This window comes from Hypanus sabinus, chromosome 25, assembly GCF_030144855.1.
Source record: "Hypanus sabinus isolate sHypSab1 chromosome 25, sHypSab1.hap1, whole genome shotgun sequence".
Classification (NCBI taxonomy): domain Eukaryota; kingdom Metazoa; phylum Chordata; class Chondrichthyes; order Myliobatiformes; family Dasyatidae; genus Hypanus; species Hypanus sabinus.
Genome location: NC_082730.1, coordinates 2,276,418 through 2,295,239, shown reverse-complemented (window position 1 = coordinate 2,295,239; position 18,822 = coordinate 2,276,418). Strand labels below are relative to the sequence as shown.

Sequence of the window (18,822 nt, the reverse complement as noted above, 5' to 3'; positions counted from 1 at the left end):
GGGAAGGGGGCCCTTAAAGTCGACACTCAGTTGCTCAAAAGGGCGGGTGGCCTTGATAAGTTGTGCCTTTTCAGGACGGTAGAAGTGCGGTTTGCACTCAGCGCAGACTTGGCAGTCCCTGGTCATCATCCTGATGTCCTCAAGGGAGTACGGCAGGTTCCGGGCTTTCACGAAATGGTAAAGTCGGGTGACCCCCGGGTGGCAAAGATCTGCATGGAGGGCGTATAGCCAGTCGAGCTGCGCACTGGCACACGCTCCCTGTGATAGGACATCAGGGGGCTCATTGAGCCTTCCAGGCTGGTACAGGATGTCATAGTTGTAGGTGAAGAATTCTATTCTCCACCTCAAAATTTTATCATTTTTGATTTTGCCCCGCTGTTGGTTGCTAAACATGAACGCAACTGAGCACTGGTCGGTCAGCAAGGTGAACCTTTTGCTGGCGAGATAGTGCCTCTAGTGCCTAATAGCTTCCACTATGGCCTGGGCTTCTTTCTCCACCGTGGAGTGCCGAATTTCAGGGCCTTGAGGGGTACGAGAGAAGAATGCTACCGGCCTTCCTGCCTGATTGAGGGTAGCAGCCAGCGCGAAGTCGGAGGTGTCACCCTCTACTTGGAAGGGAATGGTCTCGTCCACCACATGCATCATTGCTTTGGCAATGTCCCCTTTAATGCGGCTGAAGGCCGTGTGGGCCTCGGCTGAGAGGGGAAATGCGGTGGACTTGACCGGGGGCGGGCCTTGTCTGCGTAGTGAGGGACCCATTGGGCATAATAGGAAAAGAAGCCCAGGCACCGTCTGAGGGCTCTGAGGGTGGTGGGAAGAGGAAGTTCCAACAGGGGGCGCGTACGGTCGGGGTCAGGGCCAATGACCCCGTTCTCCACAACATACCCAAGGATAGCAAGTCAGGTGGTTCCAAACACACATTTGTCCCTGTTATAGGTAAGGTTAAGAGCTTTAGCTGCTTGGAAAAATCATTGGAGGTTGGTGTCGTGATCCTGCTAGTCGTGACCGCAGGTGGTGATGTTATCCAGATATGGGAATGTGGCTTCAGTTGGCACTGGTCAACCATCCAGTCCATTTCCCTCTGGGAGTCAGAGACACCATTTGTGACAAAGAAGGGGACACGCAGGAAGTGATAGAGCCTGCCGCCCGCCTCTAAGGCGGTGTAGGGGCGGTCCTCTTGGTGGATGGGGAGCTTATGGTAAGCGGATTTCAGGTCTATGGTCGAGTACACCTTGTACTGCGCTATCTGGTTGACCGTATCCACGATGCGGGGTAGGGGATACACGCCAGGCTGCGTGAACCTATTGATTGTCTGGCTATAGTCCACGACCATCCTATTTTTCTGCCCGGTCTGAACAACAACCACCTGGGCCCTCCAAGGACTTGTGCTTGGCTCAATGATCCCCTCCCTGAGCAGCCGCTGCACCTCTGACTGAATGAAGGCCCTGTCCCCCGCGCTGTACCTCCCGCTTTTAGTTACCACAGGTTTACAGTCAAGAGTCAGGTTGACGAACCGCGGTGGGGGAGGGATCTTGAGGGTGGAGAGGCTGCAAGTGGTGTCGGTAGTGCAGCTGTTGGCATGGTGTTGGGTGGGATGTGTGTGTGTGGTCAGTAGCGGGGTATATGACGAAGTCCCACAAAACTGAGGATTTCTGACAGTGATTGGTTGGTGGGGCCCGTCATACTCCATTGTCACACTTTTCAGGTGGTTCTGGAGGTCGAGCCCCAATAGCACAGGGGCACACAGTTGAGACATGACCAGTAACGCAAAGTCCCGATATTCTGTACCCTGCACCACCAATGTCGCTACACAACCCCCCCCCAGATGTCTGTGGAATGTGACCCAGAAGCCATGGTGACCCTCTGGTTTACTGGCTGTGTTACGAGTCTGCAGCGTTGCATCGTGTCCTGGTGAATAAAACTCTCAATGCTGCCCATGTCAAACAGGCAGCTAGTCCTGTGCCCCTCCACCAGGATGTCCATCTTTGACCTTGTGAGCTGGTGTGGGGCGCATTGGTCAAGGGTCACGGAGGCCAGAGTTGAATCCCCATCTTGGTGCCCGGTAAGCACCCATGGGCCGGAGGTGGGGCGAGGTGGCAAAGATGGCCGCCCCCATGCCTCACATGTGGCGCTGCTCGGCCCTGCTCGTGATTTGGACTTACATGCCTTGGCGAAGTGGCCCTTCTTTCCGCAGCTGGAGCAGGTAGCTTCTCGGGCCGGGCAGTGCTTTTGGGGGTGCTTTTCAAGTCCGCAAAAGTAACACTCCGTGGACTTGCGACTGGCAGCAGCGGTGGTCGGTTTCGGGGAGTTCGTGGACTCGCGACTGGCAGCGGCAGGTTGCGGGGTCTGCAACGTCCACGGGGCCGGCGGATGATCACGCGGCTAGACAGCATCAGTGTTGTGCAGAGCGGCCTCCAGCGTGTCGGCCAGCTCAATCGCCGACTGTAAGGTAAGATCGGCGTGTTCCAGCAGCTGCTGGCACACGTACACTGACCTGATCCCCGTAACTCTTACTAGCAGCTCCGCATGCTGTTCCGCCGTCAGTCCCCTGCAGTCGCAGGCCCACACGAGTGTCTGTAGGGCCTGGACAAACTCCCCGCTCGACTCGCCGGTCTGCTGCTGCCGTGTTGCTAAGTGATGTCTTGCGTAGACGGTGTTCTCCGGCCTCCGGTATTGTTTCCTGAGGGCATCCATCGCACCCTGGTAGTCCATTTTGTCTCTGATCATGGAATAGACCCTTGCACTGACTCTGGAGAGGAGAACCCTGCGCTTTGTGGCAGGGTCGGTCACATGAATCTCCTCCAGGTACGATTCGAAGCATGCTAGTCAGAGTTCAAAAGCATTGACGGCTTCCTGGGATTGTGGGTCGAGATCCAATCTGACTGGTCGTAAAATGCGCTCCATGTTTTAAAATTGCTGCTAATAAAATTGATGCACCATCAATAACTCTCGGAGACAGGAGGTGAACGATTAGGCTTTTATTAGCAGCAAAATGGAGCACTGAAGGGGGGAGCAGTGCCTCCATTTGCCTTTATACAGGGCTCTGTGGGAGGAGCCACAGGAGCAGTCAGTAGAGGGGCATGTTCAGACAGGTATACATAGTTTACCACAGTAACACACACAAAATGCTGGTGGAACTCAGCAGGCCAGGCAGCATCTATAGGGAGAAGTACAGTCAGCATTTTGGGCCGAGACCCTTCGTCAGGAGTGTGATCCACCATGTTACCCACCATGTGCCGCCTTTCCTACACTGGGAACCCCTGCTTGCCTGATCCATGGTAGACTCACCTACAGCACCGCCGTTGCCTCAGAAGTGGAGTCGGAGGCGAGGGAAAAGGCCCGGTGTCCTGGTGAGGCTGAGATGGCGTGCAAATTGGCCGTCACTCCCTAGTGTACTCCTGGTTAACGTAAAGTTCCTAGATCACAAGCAGTGCAAGCTGAGAGCCAGAATCTCCTATCAGCGGGAAAAAAAGGAATAATGTTTTGTGCTTCGTGGAGAGTCGGCTGTCAGAGGAGATCCCAGATCATGCCATCAAGCCCTCTGGGATCTCCCTGTTCCAGGCTTACAGGTCAAAGAACCTCTCTGGGAAGAGTGAAGGAGATGCGGAATGCTTCATGGTCAACGATGTTTTTGTTCCGCAGACCTGGAATACCTGGTGCTGTTGTGCAGACCTTTCTGTCTGCCTGGAGAGTTCACGGCTGCTATCATCACAGCGGTGTACATTCTGCCGCGGGCTGATACTCACCTGGCTCTCAAGGAACAATCTGTGCAAAGTCATCAAGGACAAGATCCAGACACAATTTTCCACCAGCAACACCCGCGGCTTATGGCAAGATCTGCACGCCATCACAGAGTTCAAAGCTAAACGCGGTGGAGTTTCCAACATCACTGCCTCTCTCCCAGATGAGCTAAATCATTTTTACGCGGGATTCGCTGTTGCCGATACTGAGCCCCTGGGGAGACATGCTGATGACACAACCAGCAGCTTGGTCATCTCTGAGGCCAAAGGACACAGGTGTTTCCAACGGGCGGACAGTCGCACGGCTGCGGAACGGGACGGCATCCCAGAGTAGATACTCAGAATGTGCGCAGCACAACTGGCAGATGTGTTTACAGACATTTTTAATCTCTCCCTCTCCCCGTAAAGTATGCCCTCCTGCTTCAAAACATCCACCATTGTTCCTGTACCTAAAAAGAACAAGGTCACAGGTCTTAATGACAGGTGTCCTGTCCCACTCACCTCAATAGTAAGCAAATGCTTTGAGAGGCTGCTGAAGGATTACATCTGCAGCAAACCGGACTCCTACAATTGGCCTACCAACACAACTGATGGACAGATGACGCAATAGCCTCAGCTCTAAACGTTGTCCTTACACATCTGGAGAAGGATGCTTATGTGAGAATGCTGTTCTTGGACTACAGTTCAACATTCAACATAATTCCCCCCAGGCTTGACAAGAAGCTCAGAGACCTCGGCCTTCACCCTGCCTTGTGCAGTGGGATCCTGGACCTTCTGTCAGATCGCCAGTGGGTGGTAAGAGTGGGCTCCCTCACCTCTGCCCCTCTGCCCCTCCACACAGGTTCTCCTCAGGGCTATGTCCTACGCCCCCTCCTTTACTCTCTGTATACCCATGACCATCTGCCACCCACGGCTCCAATCTGCTAATTAATTTTGCTGATGACACTACAGTGCTTGGCCTAATGTCAAATAACAATGAGGCAGCCTGCAGAGAAGAAGTCATCATCCTGATACAGTGGTGTCAAGAAAACAAACTCTCCCTCAATATTACAAAAACAAAGGTGCAGTTTGTGGATTCCAGGAGAAATGGAGACCGGCTGACCCCTATTGACATCAATGGATCTGGGATTGAGAGGGTGAACAGCTTTAAATTTCTCGGCATCCACATCACCAAGCATCTCACGTGGTCTGTACACACCAGCTGTGTAGTGAAAAAGGCACAACACGCCTCTTTCACCTCAGACAGTTGAAGAAGTTTGGTATGGACCTCTAATTTCTAAAAATTTCCTACAGGGGCACGATTGAGAGTATCCTCACTGGCTGCATTACTGCCTGGTATGGGAACTGTACCACCCTTTATCACAGGACTCTACAGAGATTGGTGCGGACAGCCCAGCGCATCTGTGGATGTGAACTTCCCATGATCCAGAACATTTACAAAGACAGGTGTGTAAAAATGGCCAGAAAAATCATTGGGGACCCGAGTCATCCCAACCACAAACTGTTCCAGCTGCTACCATCCGGGAAATGGTACCGCAGCATAAAAGCCAGGACCAACAGGCTCCGGGACAGCTTCTTCCACCAGGCCATCAGACTGATTAACTCACGCTGATACAATTGTATTTCTAAGTTATATTGACTGTTGTACATACTATTTACTGTAAATTGCTATAGATTGTATGATGCACATTTAATGTAAAGATTTTTACTCCTCGTGTATATGAAGGATGTAAGTAATAAAGTCAATTCAATTCAGCAGTTGGGGAAGGATGTGCTCTCGTTGGAGAAGGTTCAGAGGAGGTTCACAAGAATGATTCTGGGAACAAAGGATTCTCATATCAGGAGCAATTGTTGGCTTTCGGCCTGTTCTCACCAGAATTTAAAAGAATGAGTGGGGAATCTCATTGAACCCTGTCAAATATTGAAAGGCTTAGAGAGAGTGGATGTGGAGAGGATGTTCCCTGTTTTGGGGGGAGTCTAGGAGCAAAGTGCACAGCCTCAAATAGAGGGGTGTTCCTCGTGAACAGAGATGAGGAGGATTTTCTTTAGCCAGAGAGTGGTGAATCTGTGGAATTCGTTGCCACTGTTGGCTGTGGAGGCCAAGTCATTGAGTGTATTTAAGGTGAAGTTTGATAGCTTCTTGATTAGTCAGGGCATGAAGGAATACAGGGAGGAGAAATGGATCAACTATGTTGAAATGGCAGACCAGACTCTATGGCAAAATAGCCTAATTCTATTCATATGTCTCATGGTCTTAGGGAGTCTCAGGATGAACTAGACGATTATTACCTGCTCTACCCCTGCCTTCCTCAGGTTTCAACAATGCCCATGCCAAGTGGCATCTCCTGAGTACTTGCTGAGGCCAAAATCAGCCAGTGCCTTGCCACAGGCGGAGGCTCCCAACAGCACCATGGGAGAGGGATGGTGGGGGGATGCAGAGGGGATCAGCAGAAGATTGATGTAAATGTACCATGAATTGAACTAGCAGAAGGTCTAAGAAAACGTCTCACTCACTCTGTTATTGGTATAAGATACACAGTTGTACAAAAGACAATGAGATTAATGAACATGGAGAATAAAGATGTTGAACACGTGCATGAGGTTTACAAGAGTTTTCCGCATTCACTCTAAAAGCAGGGATGCCGTTTTCATAAATGTTATTGCAAATATGTTGGAACCTTCGTTAAAGGAAATGTATACTGTTATCTGTGTGAAATGAGAAGTGTTTGATAAAATTGTGAGTGTTTTGCAATATTGCTTAGGGCAATTTCAACATCAAAGCATTAGAACTGTTAAGGGGACTTGTTTGAGGACTGGCTACTCCCTGGACAACTGGTTTGTTCAACCTCTGTTTGCTCCTTCTGTTTTCTAATCCAGGCAACAGTCTGGTGAACCCGTTCCGCACCCTCTCCAAAGGGTCTACATCCTTCCCGTAAAGCAGTGACCAGAACTGCACAGATCTTCCCAATGTGGCTGAAACAACGTTTTATATAGCTGCATCATGACTTCCCAGTTTTCACACCCAGTACATCGATTTCAACATTTAAGAGAAGCTTGGACAGTAAAGTTATGGAGGGCTATGGTCAATGGGAGTAGGCAGTTTAAATGGTTCAGGATAGACTAAAAGGGCCAAAGGGCCTGTTTCTATGCTGTACTTCTCTATGACTGGAACAGAGAAGGCGAGCATTGAGAGTCCAGAGGGGATTAATGAAGATAATTGATGATGGTGGGGCAGTGGATATCGTTCACATGGACCACGATAAGCATTTGATAAGGTTCACAGAAACAGAGAGAGCCAGTGCCAAGATGCTCAACTAATATTGCCTAGTAATTCATCTCTATCCCCTTTCTTCCCTCCTGTCCTTCCTCCAGCTCAGCACCCTTTCTTCCTTCCCCACAAAACAGCTCTAGACCTGATCCCAGTTCCTGGTTCAGAAGGGTCCTGGGCCACACACCCTTACTCTGCACCCTTCCAAACAGTTGAACAGCTGGACTGCTCCATTTCCAAATTAGCAACAGGTTGTCCCTGCGGTTACAGCCTGAGCAACTTCCACTTTCCTCGTAGGCACTGAGAAGTAAGCTTCTCTTTTTCTGTGCCTGACTCTTACCCCGACAGCACAGACGGAGCTGTACTCTGGATCTAACCCTTCCTCTGAGAATGTGATAGTGTGAAAGTTGTGGCAAGGTGAGGGTTAAGCAGATGCGTGCAAACGGCCCAGGCAAGAAAGGCCATTGAGGGTCGTAGCTTCCCTTTGCACACAGGAAGCGAGGGCCATGTAGGCATAAGGATCCAAGGCACACGCACCAACTAAGGGACAATTACTTAACTAACATCGAGGTCTTGTCAGTTTCTCGGTTGTAGTTTTTATTAACTTTTAGCATCTGCATTGAGAATAGCGATTGATTCTGCAGATAAGGAATTTGACCAGACACAGTTTACCAAATGGTCAACATCCGTAACTGCTTGTCGATTAGTTATAAAAATGTCACTTCACAGTTCTGAATTCATAAAGTTTAGTGACAGGGCCATGTTGTTCTCCAAGAGGGACAGTGTGAGTGAGGAATGACTGTGAATCTTCAGTGTCCAGTTAATCGCAACAACAATGGGACAGTCTAGAGGCTGTTTCACAATGTATTTAACTTGTGCCTTGGGAGTGTGTGAAGAGACATTGTACAGGAGTTTCACTCTCCATTTACCCGGCTCTGTCTCTCCCCGGGAATTTGTGATGCAGAAATGCCCAGCCAGAAAGTAACACAGACTGGAGAGAAGGAAGTGAAATACAAAGACATGTTATGAATAAAACTCACATGCGAAGACGGAGATGGAGAGAGTCAGGCAGGAACAGATCAGCAGTGGCCCAATGATCATCTTTCTCAGGGAATGGTCAGCGGATGCTGGGCAACAGCACAAATATTCTTCTCACTGTGGATCCTTGGCAATGTGCAGTTCGCTTGTGCAGCAAGAAAGTAGAGGCTCAGTGTGAGGCAGAGAGGTCAGCTGGAGGAGGTGTGTTCTTAAGTAGAAAGCCACAGTATTGGATGTCAAGAGCAAACTATCTGACGACAGTGTTTCTGCGAGAGGAACTAATTACTCAGAAATAAAACTCCACAGTATCTTAGGGAGATAATTCCAAGCCACCCTCCACCATCCCGGCTGTAAAAAGAAATACTCCCTACCTCTGTCCGGAATGACTGACTCCTCATTCTAAGTGTATGACCACTGGTCTAGACGATACTGCCAGGGAAAACATTCCCTCTACACACACCGTCCCAAGGCCTAGACATTGGATGCTTCAGTGAGATTATCTCTCGATTTTGAAAATTACAGAGAGGACTGACGCCATCAGCTTCATCTCTCTCCATGGGACAAAGTCCATCAGCACAGTGCTGTTTGTGGGATCTCACTGTGCACATTGCCTGCTGTGTTTCTCTGAACGTTAAAAGACTTTTGACCAACCGAGGTAGGGGTTGCAATCATATCCCTATTTGGACTGTGAGCCATTACTGCCAGGATGAGAAGTCTGCAGGGCCCACAGTGAGATGGAGTCAACAGGCAGGACACACTGGAGTAACATGGCCTCACAAGGACAGGTGTGTGACAGTGTATCCCAGTGACTGGGTGTAGAGGAGAGTGTACCCCAGTGACTGGGTATGTGGGGACAGTGTACCCCAGTGACTGGGTATGTGGGGGACAGTGTATCCCAGTGACTGGGTATGTGGGGTACAGTGTACCCCAGTGACTGGGTGTATGGGGGACAGTGTACCCCAGTGACTGGGTGTGTGGGGACAGTGTACCGCAGTGACTGGGTGTGTGGGGGACAGTGTACCCCAGTGACTGGGTATGTGGGGGACAGTGTACCCCAGTGACTGGGTGTAGGGGAGACAGTGTACCCCAGTGACTGGGTATGTGGGGGAGAGTGTACCTCAGTGACTGGGTATGTGGGGGGACAGTGTACCCCAGTGACTGGGTGTGTGAGAGACACTGTACCCCAGTGACTGGGTATGTGGGGGACAGTGTACCCCAGTGACTGGGTGTAGGGGAGACAGTGTACCCCAGTGACTGGGTATGTGGGGGAGAGTAAACCCCAGTGACTGGGTGTGTGAGAGACACTGTACCCCAGTGACTGGGTATGTGGGGGACAGTATACCCCAGTGACTGGTTGTTGGGGAGACAGTGTACCCCAGTGACTGGGTATGTGGGGGAGAGTGTACCTCAGTGACTGGGTGTGTGAGAGACACTGTACCCCAGTAACTGGTTGTTGGGGGAGGGACAGTGTACCCCAGTGACTGGGTGTGGGGGGACAGTGTAATCCAGTGAATAGGGGTGAGGGACAGTGTACCCAGTGACTGCGGGCATAGGGACAGTGTACCCCAGTGACTGTGTGTTGGGACAGTGTACCCCAGTGACTGGGTGTGTGGGGATTGTGTACCCCAGTGACTGGGTGTGTGGGGGACAGTGTACCCCAGTGACTGGGTGTTGAGACAGTGTACCCCAGTGACTGGTTGTTGGGACAGTGTACCCCAGTGACTGGTTGTTGGGGGAGGGACAGTGTACCCTAGTGACTGGGTGTGGGGGGGACAGTGTAATCCAGTGAATAGGGGTGAGGGACAGTGTACCCAGAGACTGCGGGCATAGGGACGGTGTGCCCCAGTGACTGTGTCTTGGGACAGTGTACCCCAGTGACTGGGTGTGTGGGTGACAGTGTACGCCAGTGACTGGGTGTGTGGGTGACAGTGTACTCCAGTGACTGGGTGTGTGGCGGAGAGGGTACCCAGTGACTGGTTGTGGGGGGTAGGGACAGTGTACCCAGTGACTGGGGGCATAGGGATGGTGTACCCCAGTGATTGTGTGTTGGGTCAGTGTACCCCAGTAACTGGTTGTGGGGGGAGGGACAGTATCCCCAGATCAACTTCAGGAGTGTTTCCCAAGAGCCGGTGATGTTAGAGGGAAGAGGAGGGTTGGAGTGTTCAGGGAAGGTAGGGTGGGAGGGAGATAGATGCCCTGAGGACCCAAGAGCTGATGGTGAGGTTTGAGGGAAGAGGAGGGTTGGAGTGTTCAGGGAAGGTAGGGTGGGAGGGAGATAGATGCCCTGAGGACCCAAGAGCTGATGGTGAGGTTTGAGGGAAGAGGAGGGTTGGAGTGTTCAGGGAAGGTAGGGTGGGAGGGAGATAGATGCCCTGAGGACCCAAGAGCTGATGGTGAGGTTTGAGGGAAGAGGAGGGTTGGAGTGTTCAGGGAAGGTAGGGTGGGAGGGAGATAGATGCCCTGAGGACCGAAGAGCTGATGGTGAGGTTTGAGGGATACAGGGTTGCAGAATGGTGGTGGGGGAAGGGGTGCTGGGAGGATAGTGGCAGCATGTAACATCTCGAGGTTCTGGTGGTCAAAGTCCAAGATGGAACTGGAGCTAGGGGTCACACGATTCGCAGTTTGAAGGTGCCCGGAGTTGTAGGAACGGCATTGATGGTGGTAGAATACTGGTTCTGAATCTGTTCAGGTTCATTGGAGCTGGTGTTGGTGATGGTCGTGTTGTGTCATGCTCCAGAGGAGCCCAGAGCCGTCCGAGCAAGGAATGGAGTCAGAGAGATTCATAATTTGGGGACGTCCGATGGAATTGAGGACTGACCGGGAGTCAGCAGTGATCGTGATCTGGGGGGGTCCAGGGCCGTCGGAATTGGAGTCTAACATTTGATCCTTGCTGGGGGTGAGGGGTGAAAAGAACCGGCTGCTGAAGGCATGGATCTGGCAGAGGATAAAATATTAGAGCGGTCTATGGCAGGCAGAGGAAAGAGAGACCCAGGGTTGTGGCAGAGACTAAGATAGGGCCACCAGATATCTCCAAATAGCAGAAAGGGTGGCACTTAGAATGCAGAGGGAGAAGCAGTCAATGGAATGTGAGTACCTGGGGTCCTCGGCAGATCTGAACCGAGAAGACCGAAAGCAGATCTGGAAGTCATGTGGCACAAGTTGGTGATGAAGGCAAGCTCCCAGGAAGGATACGTGGCTGTGGTAGCGGGTCTGGGTGAGCACGTTGTCAAAGAGTTGGAGGGTAACAGAGACCACAGAGAAGAACCAGTGAGAGAGGGTTTCATTGAACACTCGTTGGAGGGAAGATTTAAACCTCTTCAGGGTAGGCATTCCTCAAAGAGACTTTGCAGTGGACTAAGCACGAGAAAATCTGTAGATCTGGAAATCCAGAGCAACACACAGAAAATGCTGGAGGAACTCAACAGGTCAGGCAGCGTCTAACAATTGATATTTTGGGCTCTTCACCTCTTAACCCAGGTCAGCCATTGTAGATGTTGAATAGATTTTGTTCACTCAGACAGCCCCAGCTGACCTGTGCTGGGGAGGGAGTTCACCGATGTGAGTGAAAGAACAATCCTAGTGTTTGATTCCTTCAGGCCCACAACTCTGTTCTAGCTCTACTTTCAGCTTCCGCTTCTCTGCGTGAACGTCTGGCTGCAGGAGATGACACAGTGGAAGCTGTCATCTCAAAGACCAAGGATTGGGCTGATGCCCAACACCTACCCCAGAAGATGTAGGTGGAGCAGGCGGGGTAGACATCTAGGCTCCCTGTACATTTGAGAGGTGTAACAAGATTGTGGCAGAAGGGCCGACGACCTTGACCACCGTCTCCTACAGGCCTCAATATTCATGTTCAGATGAGAATGCTGTAGCTCTTCACCCTACGGATTGTCAGCGTTTTGAACATCGACGGGGCTGCAGGAGCCACTACAGCTATGCAACTGTGGGCCCCACCACAGGGGCTATCAGAGCCACAGATCACTCCTGCACAGACTATTACACAACTAGTGGAACAAAACTATGCACAAAAATAACAAGTGCACAGGAGATGGAGATTCATTTGGGTGGGAATGGAAGAACAGGCCTTGAATGGGGGTGCTGCTAACTTCAACCCCTCACTGGTGCAGATGGAGGCTCCCACATCGCTCTGTTCTCTCTACTCTCACGACTGTGTGACTGTGCACAGCTCAAACCACATCTACAAATTGCCAATGGCACAGCTACTGTTGGCAGAATCTCAGATAGCATCAAGAGGTGTACAGTAATGAAGTCGATCAGCTGTTTGATTGATCTTGCAATCACAACCTTCCACTCAACTTCAGAAAGACCAAGGAACTGATTGTGGACTTCAGGAAGGAGAAGCGGGAGAACACACACCAGTCCTCATTGAAGGATCAGCAGTGGAAAGAGTGAGCAGATTCACATTCCTGGCTATCAACATCTCAGAGGATTTGTCCCACCCAGGCCCACCATATTGATGCAATCATGATGGAAGTGTTCCAGAGGCTCTGCTTTATAAGGAGCTTATGTCACCAGACCAAACACCAGCAAATTTCTACAGGTGTCTCATGGAGAGCATTCTGACTGGTTGTATCACCGTCTGGTATGGAGGCTACAGTACACAGGAGTGTAAAAGGCTTCAGAGGGCTGTAGACCCAGCAGGGCACAACCGCTCTCCATCATCCCAGATGTTTTCCAAAGGCGGTGCTTCAAGGAGGCAGCATCCATCATTAAGGACCGTCATCATCTGGAACATGCCCCTTCTCATTATTACCGTACAGGAGCCTGAAGACCCACACTCAACTTTCTAGGAACAGCCTAGAAGTTCCTCTGCTGTCTGAGTTCTGACCTGTCCATAACCTATCAAAGCTACTTTGTCATTCCTCTTTTGCACTCATTGTGATTGTACCCAAGAGTAATTTTCTTGCCTGCACTCCGCTGCTGTCACAGTGCAACACATTTCCTAACTTATGGCAGTGACGATAAACCTGATTCTGATTCCAAAATGGGCCGTCTTCACTTGGTTAAGAGAGAAAAAAGTAACCTCCTAGAACTGGTGGATGTTGTCCTGAATGGACTGGCCTGGGAAGATGGAGAAATGGTCAGAGTGGATCATTTGGGTCAGAATGGAGCTCAGACCACGGGCCATCACCTGGGCAGAGAACCTATATTCTATACTGAGTACAGTCTGGGTGCCAATTTCTCAAACAGTGGAGCCCTTCACCATGAGAGGGGCATCTCCCTTCTCACCAGGCTTTCTCCTAACAACCTGGTGAAGTCACATCCCAGGAGATCCTGAAAGAACCTGAGGCTTTTTGAGAGTCGGCCCAAAAAGCCGCAGGGATTTGCCTCTCTGGAGCTGACTGAGGGCACTGGTCAGCTATTCCAACATCAGAGGGGCATCTAGTCATTGGTATGTCCTCCACAAAACCCTGCGCCCATCCTCACTGGATGGGTCTGGTGAGAACAGTCTTGTTAATGGAGCAGACTGTCATAACAATTCTCAACAGATCTGTACACTGCACTGATAGACTGCAAATCACTCCATTCAGCAGCCTGTGTACTGTGGGACCATCCACAACTTGGGATGTACGCCTGAGCACATGGCATTGACTAGGTCTCCTGTTTGTTGCCACGCCCAGGTGTGGGCAGGGACACATCTCATTCAGACTGTCGGAAAAACAGTATTCCTGTACATCATAGAAACTGTGATACCGCCTACTTTACAACCCACAGCCTCAGACACTGCCCATAAACTGTCTCGCATTCCAACATACAAGTTGCACATAACCTTTCACAACTTCTTTTCACACCAGTTGCAGAAAAGCTGACACATCTTCAGAAACTGGAGCACCTGTATTGAACCAAGATCTCTATAGAGTCAGAAAATAAAAACACATGAAGAATTATAAAATAGCATGCAACCAGCAGGATGCACTGCTGATGAGGACAGTTCAGAGGAGAGGGAAGGTAGGAGAATTTGCCAGATGTGCAGGAATATCCTGTGTGATGTGATGGATCTTCAGTGCTGTCCCTCGTGCTTTGGAGAAAAACATCTTTCTCAGGCCAGTCCAATGGTCCCCAGGCTGCACAGAATTCACAGAATTCAAGACTGCGAACTGAAAAACATTCTCCCGATTAACCAGGCTAAGCAATCAGTGCTCTGAAACACAGTCAAAATCTTGAAAATCAGAATTCTTTCAAGAAGAACCTTCTGCCAAAGATGAAATCCAACTCAGTTGTTCTTCGTAACTTTCATTAGTTAACCCCTAGCATGACAAACAGAGCTCCTCTCTGTGACTAACACTAAGAATGTGTGAAGGAACATGATAGAGGGAGCTTCACTCTGTGTCTGACCCGCGTCCTGGGAGTGTGTGATGGGACAGTGTAGAGGGAGCTTCACTCTGTGTCTAACCCATGCCCTGGGAGTGTGTGATGGGACAGTGTAGAGGGAGCTTCACTCTGTGTCTGACCCGTGTCCTGTGAGTGTGTGATGGGACAGTGTAGAGGGAGTTTCACTCTGTGTCTGACTCGTGTCCTGGGAGTGTATGATGGGACAGTGTAGAGGGAGTTTCACTCTAGGTCTGACCCACATCCTGGGTGTGTGATGGGACAGTGTCAAGGGAGCTTCACTCTGTATCTGACCCATGCCTTGGAATTGTGTGATGGGACAGTGTAGGGGGAATTTCTCTCTGTGTCTGACCCGTGTCTTGGAGTGTGATGGGACAGTGTAGAGGGAATTTCACTCTGTGTCTGACCTGTGTCTTGGAGTGTGATGGGACAGTGTCGAGGGAGTTTCACTCTAGGTCTGACCCATGTCCTGGGAGTGTGATGGGACAGTGTAGAGGGGGCTTCACTCTGTGCCTGGAGTCTAGTTTACCTGGTGTTTCTGGACCATCCCTGAAAAGCTTGAAACACTTCCTAAATTAATATGCTTTGTTTTTGCCACTTGGTTGACTTCACACACACATAGAAACATAGAAAATAGGTGCAGGAGTAGGCCATTTGGCCCTTTGAGCCTGCACTGCCATTCAGTATGATCATGGCTGATCATCCAACTCAGAACCCTGTACCAAGATCCATAACCCCTGATCCCTTTAGCCACAAGGGCCATATCTAACTTCCTCTTAAATATGGCCAATGAACCAGCCTTAACTGTTTCCTGTGGCAGAGAATTCCACAGATTCACCACTCTCTGTGTGAAGAAGTTTTTCCTCATCTTGGTCCTAAAAGGCTTCCCCTTTATCCTTAAACTGTGACCCCTCGTTCTGGACTTCCCCAACATCGGAAACAATCTTCCTGCATCTATCCTGTCCAATCCCTTTAGAATTTTATATGTTTCAATAAAATCCCCCCTCAATCTTCTAAATTCCAACAAGTATAAGCCTAGTCGATCCAGTCTTTCTTCATATGAAAGCCCTGCCATCCCAGGAATCAATCTGGTGAACCTTCTTTGTACTCCCTCTATGGCGAGAATGTCTTTCCTCAGATTAGGGGACCAAAACTGCACATAATACTCTAGGTGTGGTCTCACCAAGGCCTTGTACAACTGCAGTAGAACCTCCCTGCTCCTGTACTCAAATCCCTTTGCTATGAATGCCAACATACCATTTGCCTTTTTCACCACCTGCTGTAACTGCATGCCCACCTTCAATGACTGGTGTACAATGACACCCAGGTCTTGTTGCACCTCCCCTTTTCCTAATCGGCCACCGTTCAGATAATAATCTTTTTTCCTGCTCTTGCAACCAAAGTGGATAACCTCACATTTATCCACATTAAATTGCATCTGCCATGAATTTGCCCACTCTACTAACCTATCCAAGTCACCCTGCATCCTCTAGCATCCTCCTCACAGCTAACACTGCCGCCCAGCTTTGTGTCATCCGCAAACTTGGAGATGCTGCATTTAATTCCCTCATCTAAATCATTAATATATATTGTAAACAACTGGGGTCCCAGCACTGAGCCTTGTGGTACCCCACTAGTCACTTCCTGCCATTCTGAAAAGGTCCTGTTTACTCCCACTCTTTGCTTCCAGTCTGCCAAACAATTATCTATCCACAACAATACCATTCCCCTAATACTGTGAGCTTTAAGATTGCACACTAATCTCCTGTGTGGGACCTTGTCAAAAGCCTTTTGAAAATCTAAATATACCACATTCACTGGCTCTCCCCTATCCACTCTACTAGTTACATCTTCAAAAAATTCTCTAAGATTCGTCAGAAATGATTTTCCTTTCACAAATCCATGCTGACTTTGTCTGATGATTTCACCTCTTTCCAAATGTGCTGTTATCACATCTTTGATAACCGACTCTAGCATTTTCCACGCCACTGATGTCAGACTAACCGGTCTATAATTCCACGGTTTTTCTCTCCCTCCTTTTTTAAAAAGTGGGGTTACATTGGCCACCCTCCAATCCTCAGGAACTAATCCAGAATCTAAGGAGTTTTGAAAAATCATCACTAATGCATCCACTATTTCTTGGGCTACTTCCGTAAGCACTCTGGGATGCAGACCATCTGGCCCTGGGGATTTATCTGCCTTTAATCCCTTCAATTTACCTAACACCACATCCCTACTACCATGTATTTCCCTCAATTCCTCCATTTCACTAGACCATTGGTCCCCTACTATTTCCGGAAGATTATTTATGTCCTCCTTAGTGAAGACTGAACCAAAGTAGTTATTCAATTGGTCTGCCATGTCCTTGTTCCCTATGATCAATTCACCTGTTTCTGACTGTAAGGGGCCTACATTTGGCTTGACCAATCTTTTTCTTTTCACGTATCTATAAAAGCTTTTACAGTCAGTTGTTATGTTCCCTGCCAGCTTTCTCTCATAATCTTTGTTCCCTTTCCTAATTAAGCCCTTTCTCCTCCTCTGCTGTACTCTGAATTTCTCCCAGTCCTCAGGTGTGCTGCTTTATCTGGCTAATTTACCTTTCTTCTTTGGACTTGATACTATCCCTAATTTCCCTTGTCAGCCACAGGTGCACTACCTTCCCTGGTTTATTCTTTTGCCAAACTGGGATGAACAATTGTTGTAGTTCATCCATGCGATCTTTAAATGCTTGCCATTGCATATCCACCGTCAACCCTTTAAGTATCATTTGCCAGTCCATCTTAGCTAATTCATGTCTCATACCCTCAAAGTTACCCTTCTTTAAGTTCAGAACCTTTGTTTCTGAATTAACTATGTCACTCTCCATCTTAATGAAGAATTCCACCATATTATGGTCTCTCTTACCCAAGGGGCCTCGCACGACAAGATTGCTAACTAACCCTTCCTCATTGCTCAATACCCAATCTAGAATGGCCTGCTCTCTAGTTGGTTCCTCGACATGTTGGTTCAGAAAACCATCCCGCATATATTCCAAGAAATCCTCTTCCTCAGCACCCTTACCAATTTGGTTCACCCAATCTTGAATTCACCCATTGAATTCACCCATTATAACTACTGTTCCTTTATTGCATGCATTTCTAATTTCCTGTTTAATGCCATCCCCAACCTCGCTACTACTGTTAGGTGGTCTGTACACAAGTCCCACCAGCATTTTCTGCCCCTTAGTGTTATAGTTTTACAGATACCCTGGAGACAAAGCTTCTGGAGACAGAGTTCCCAGGTACTCACTAGTAATGCTGTGAAGCTGATTCCCTGAGCACACAAACCTTCCAATCTATTAATAAATAACTATTGATTCGCTAATTGATTGTCTGCAAGCTGTGTTGAAGTAAACAACTTAGCCAGTACAGTCTGTTTTAAATCATTATCATCATCATGCGCCATGTCATATGACATGGGTGATCATCGTCTCATGATCATGATTAGTCTTGGCAATTTTTTCCACAGAAGTGGTTTACCATTTCCTTCTCCTGGGCAGTGTCTGTGGGTCTATCAAAAGTATGCTTGCAAAGCTGTGTTATCTTCAAACTGACTACTACTTGCCATTTACATTAAGTACTGAAGATTGGCTCCTGTTTTTGATAATAAGCTAAACAAAAAATAAACAAGAATATTGGTAGGAAGTTTAACTTCTTCAAAAACAACTGCTTGACACTTAAAAGTGTCATCTGCTGTATTCAGGAAGCTTTCTTGGCAAAAACAAGGCCCGGTTTCCCAGGAACTATGAATATCCATCACAAAGGAGACCCACCTTTTCCCAGCTACCTGCTTGCTCCAAAGATACTACAAAGATACAAAGAACTACTCGGCTTTCTCAGTCTTACCGGCACTGATCAAGGAATATCTTCCAATTTCAACCAACCCCTTTGTTCCACCAGACCCTCCATGTTCCTCAATAGTGTCAGTCCATTCTGTTACTGGGTCATGTCACCTGCTTTCTTTTCTTCCAAGTCAAACCTTCAATAGCATTTGGCATCCAATGTCTCAGAATCAAGAGGGCAGAAGTTTAAGGTGATAAGAAGAAGCTGTAAAGGTGGAATTGTTTTTTTGTTTACACAGGGGTTGGTTGAGATGTGGAGCTTGTGGCTGGAGTTGGTACTCAAGGCTGAGGCAGGAGCTGCACAGGAGTGAAATTCTCCCTGAGGGTCATCATCAGTTAAGTGTCAATGTTGGTCCAGAGCATAATGCATCTTTTCAGCCAAAGACACATTCCATCCTCACACTCCAGTGACACAGAATTCAGCTCCCTGGCATTGCCTTTTGGTAACCCCTCTCCCTCAGCATCTTGTGTCACTGACTGTAGCCCCACTGTTGTTTTTTCAGAATAACAACAATACATACACTGAGCAGGTTCACTGGGTACAA

At 48.9% G+C, this 18,822-nt stretch overlaps 1 protein-coding gene across 1 annotated transcript in view; it reads right to left on the bottom strand.

Annotated features, from left to right (window-relative positions):
• Positions 1–8,186, bottom strand: part of LOC132380865 (uncharacterized) — a 51,835-nt gene extending 43,649 nt beyond the window's left edge. The window contains exon 1 of the mRNA XM_059949784.1: positions 8,049–8,186. Coding sequence (XP_059805767.1) covers positions 8,049–8,109 — 61 coding nt within the window. The 5' untranslated portion in view covers positions 8,110–8,186. The remainder of the gene's footprint in view (positions 1–8,048) is intronic.
• Between the last annotated feature and the right edge of the window lie 10,636 nt (positions 8,187–18,822).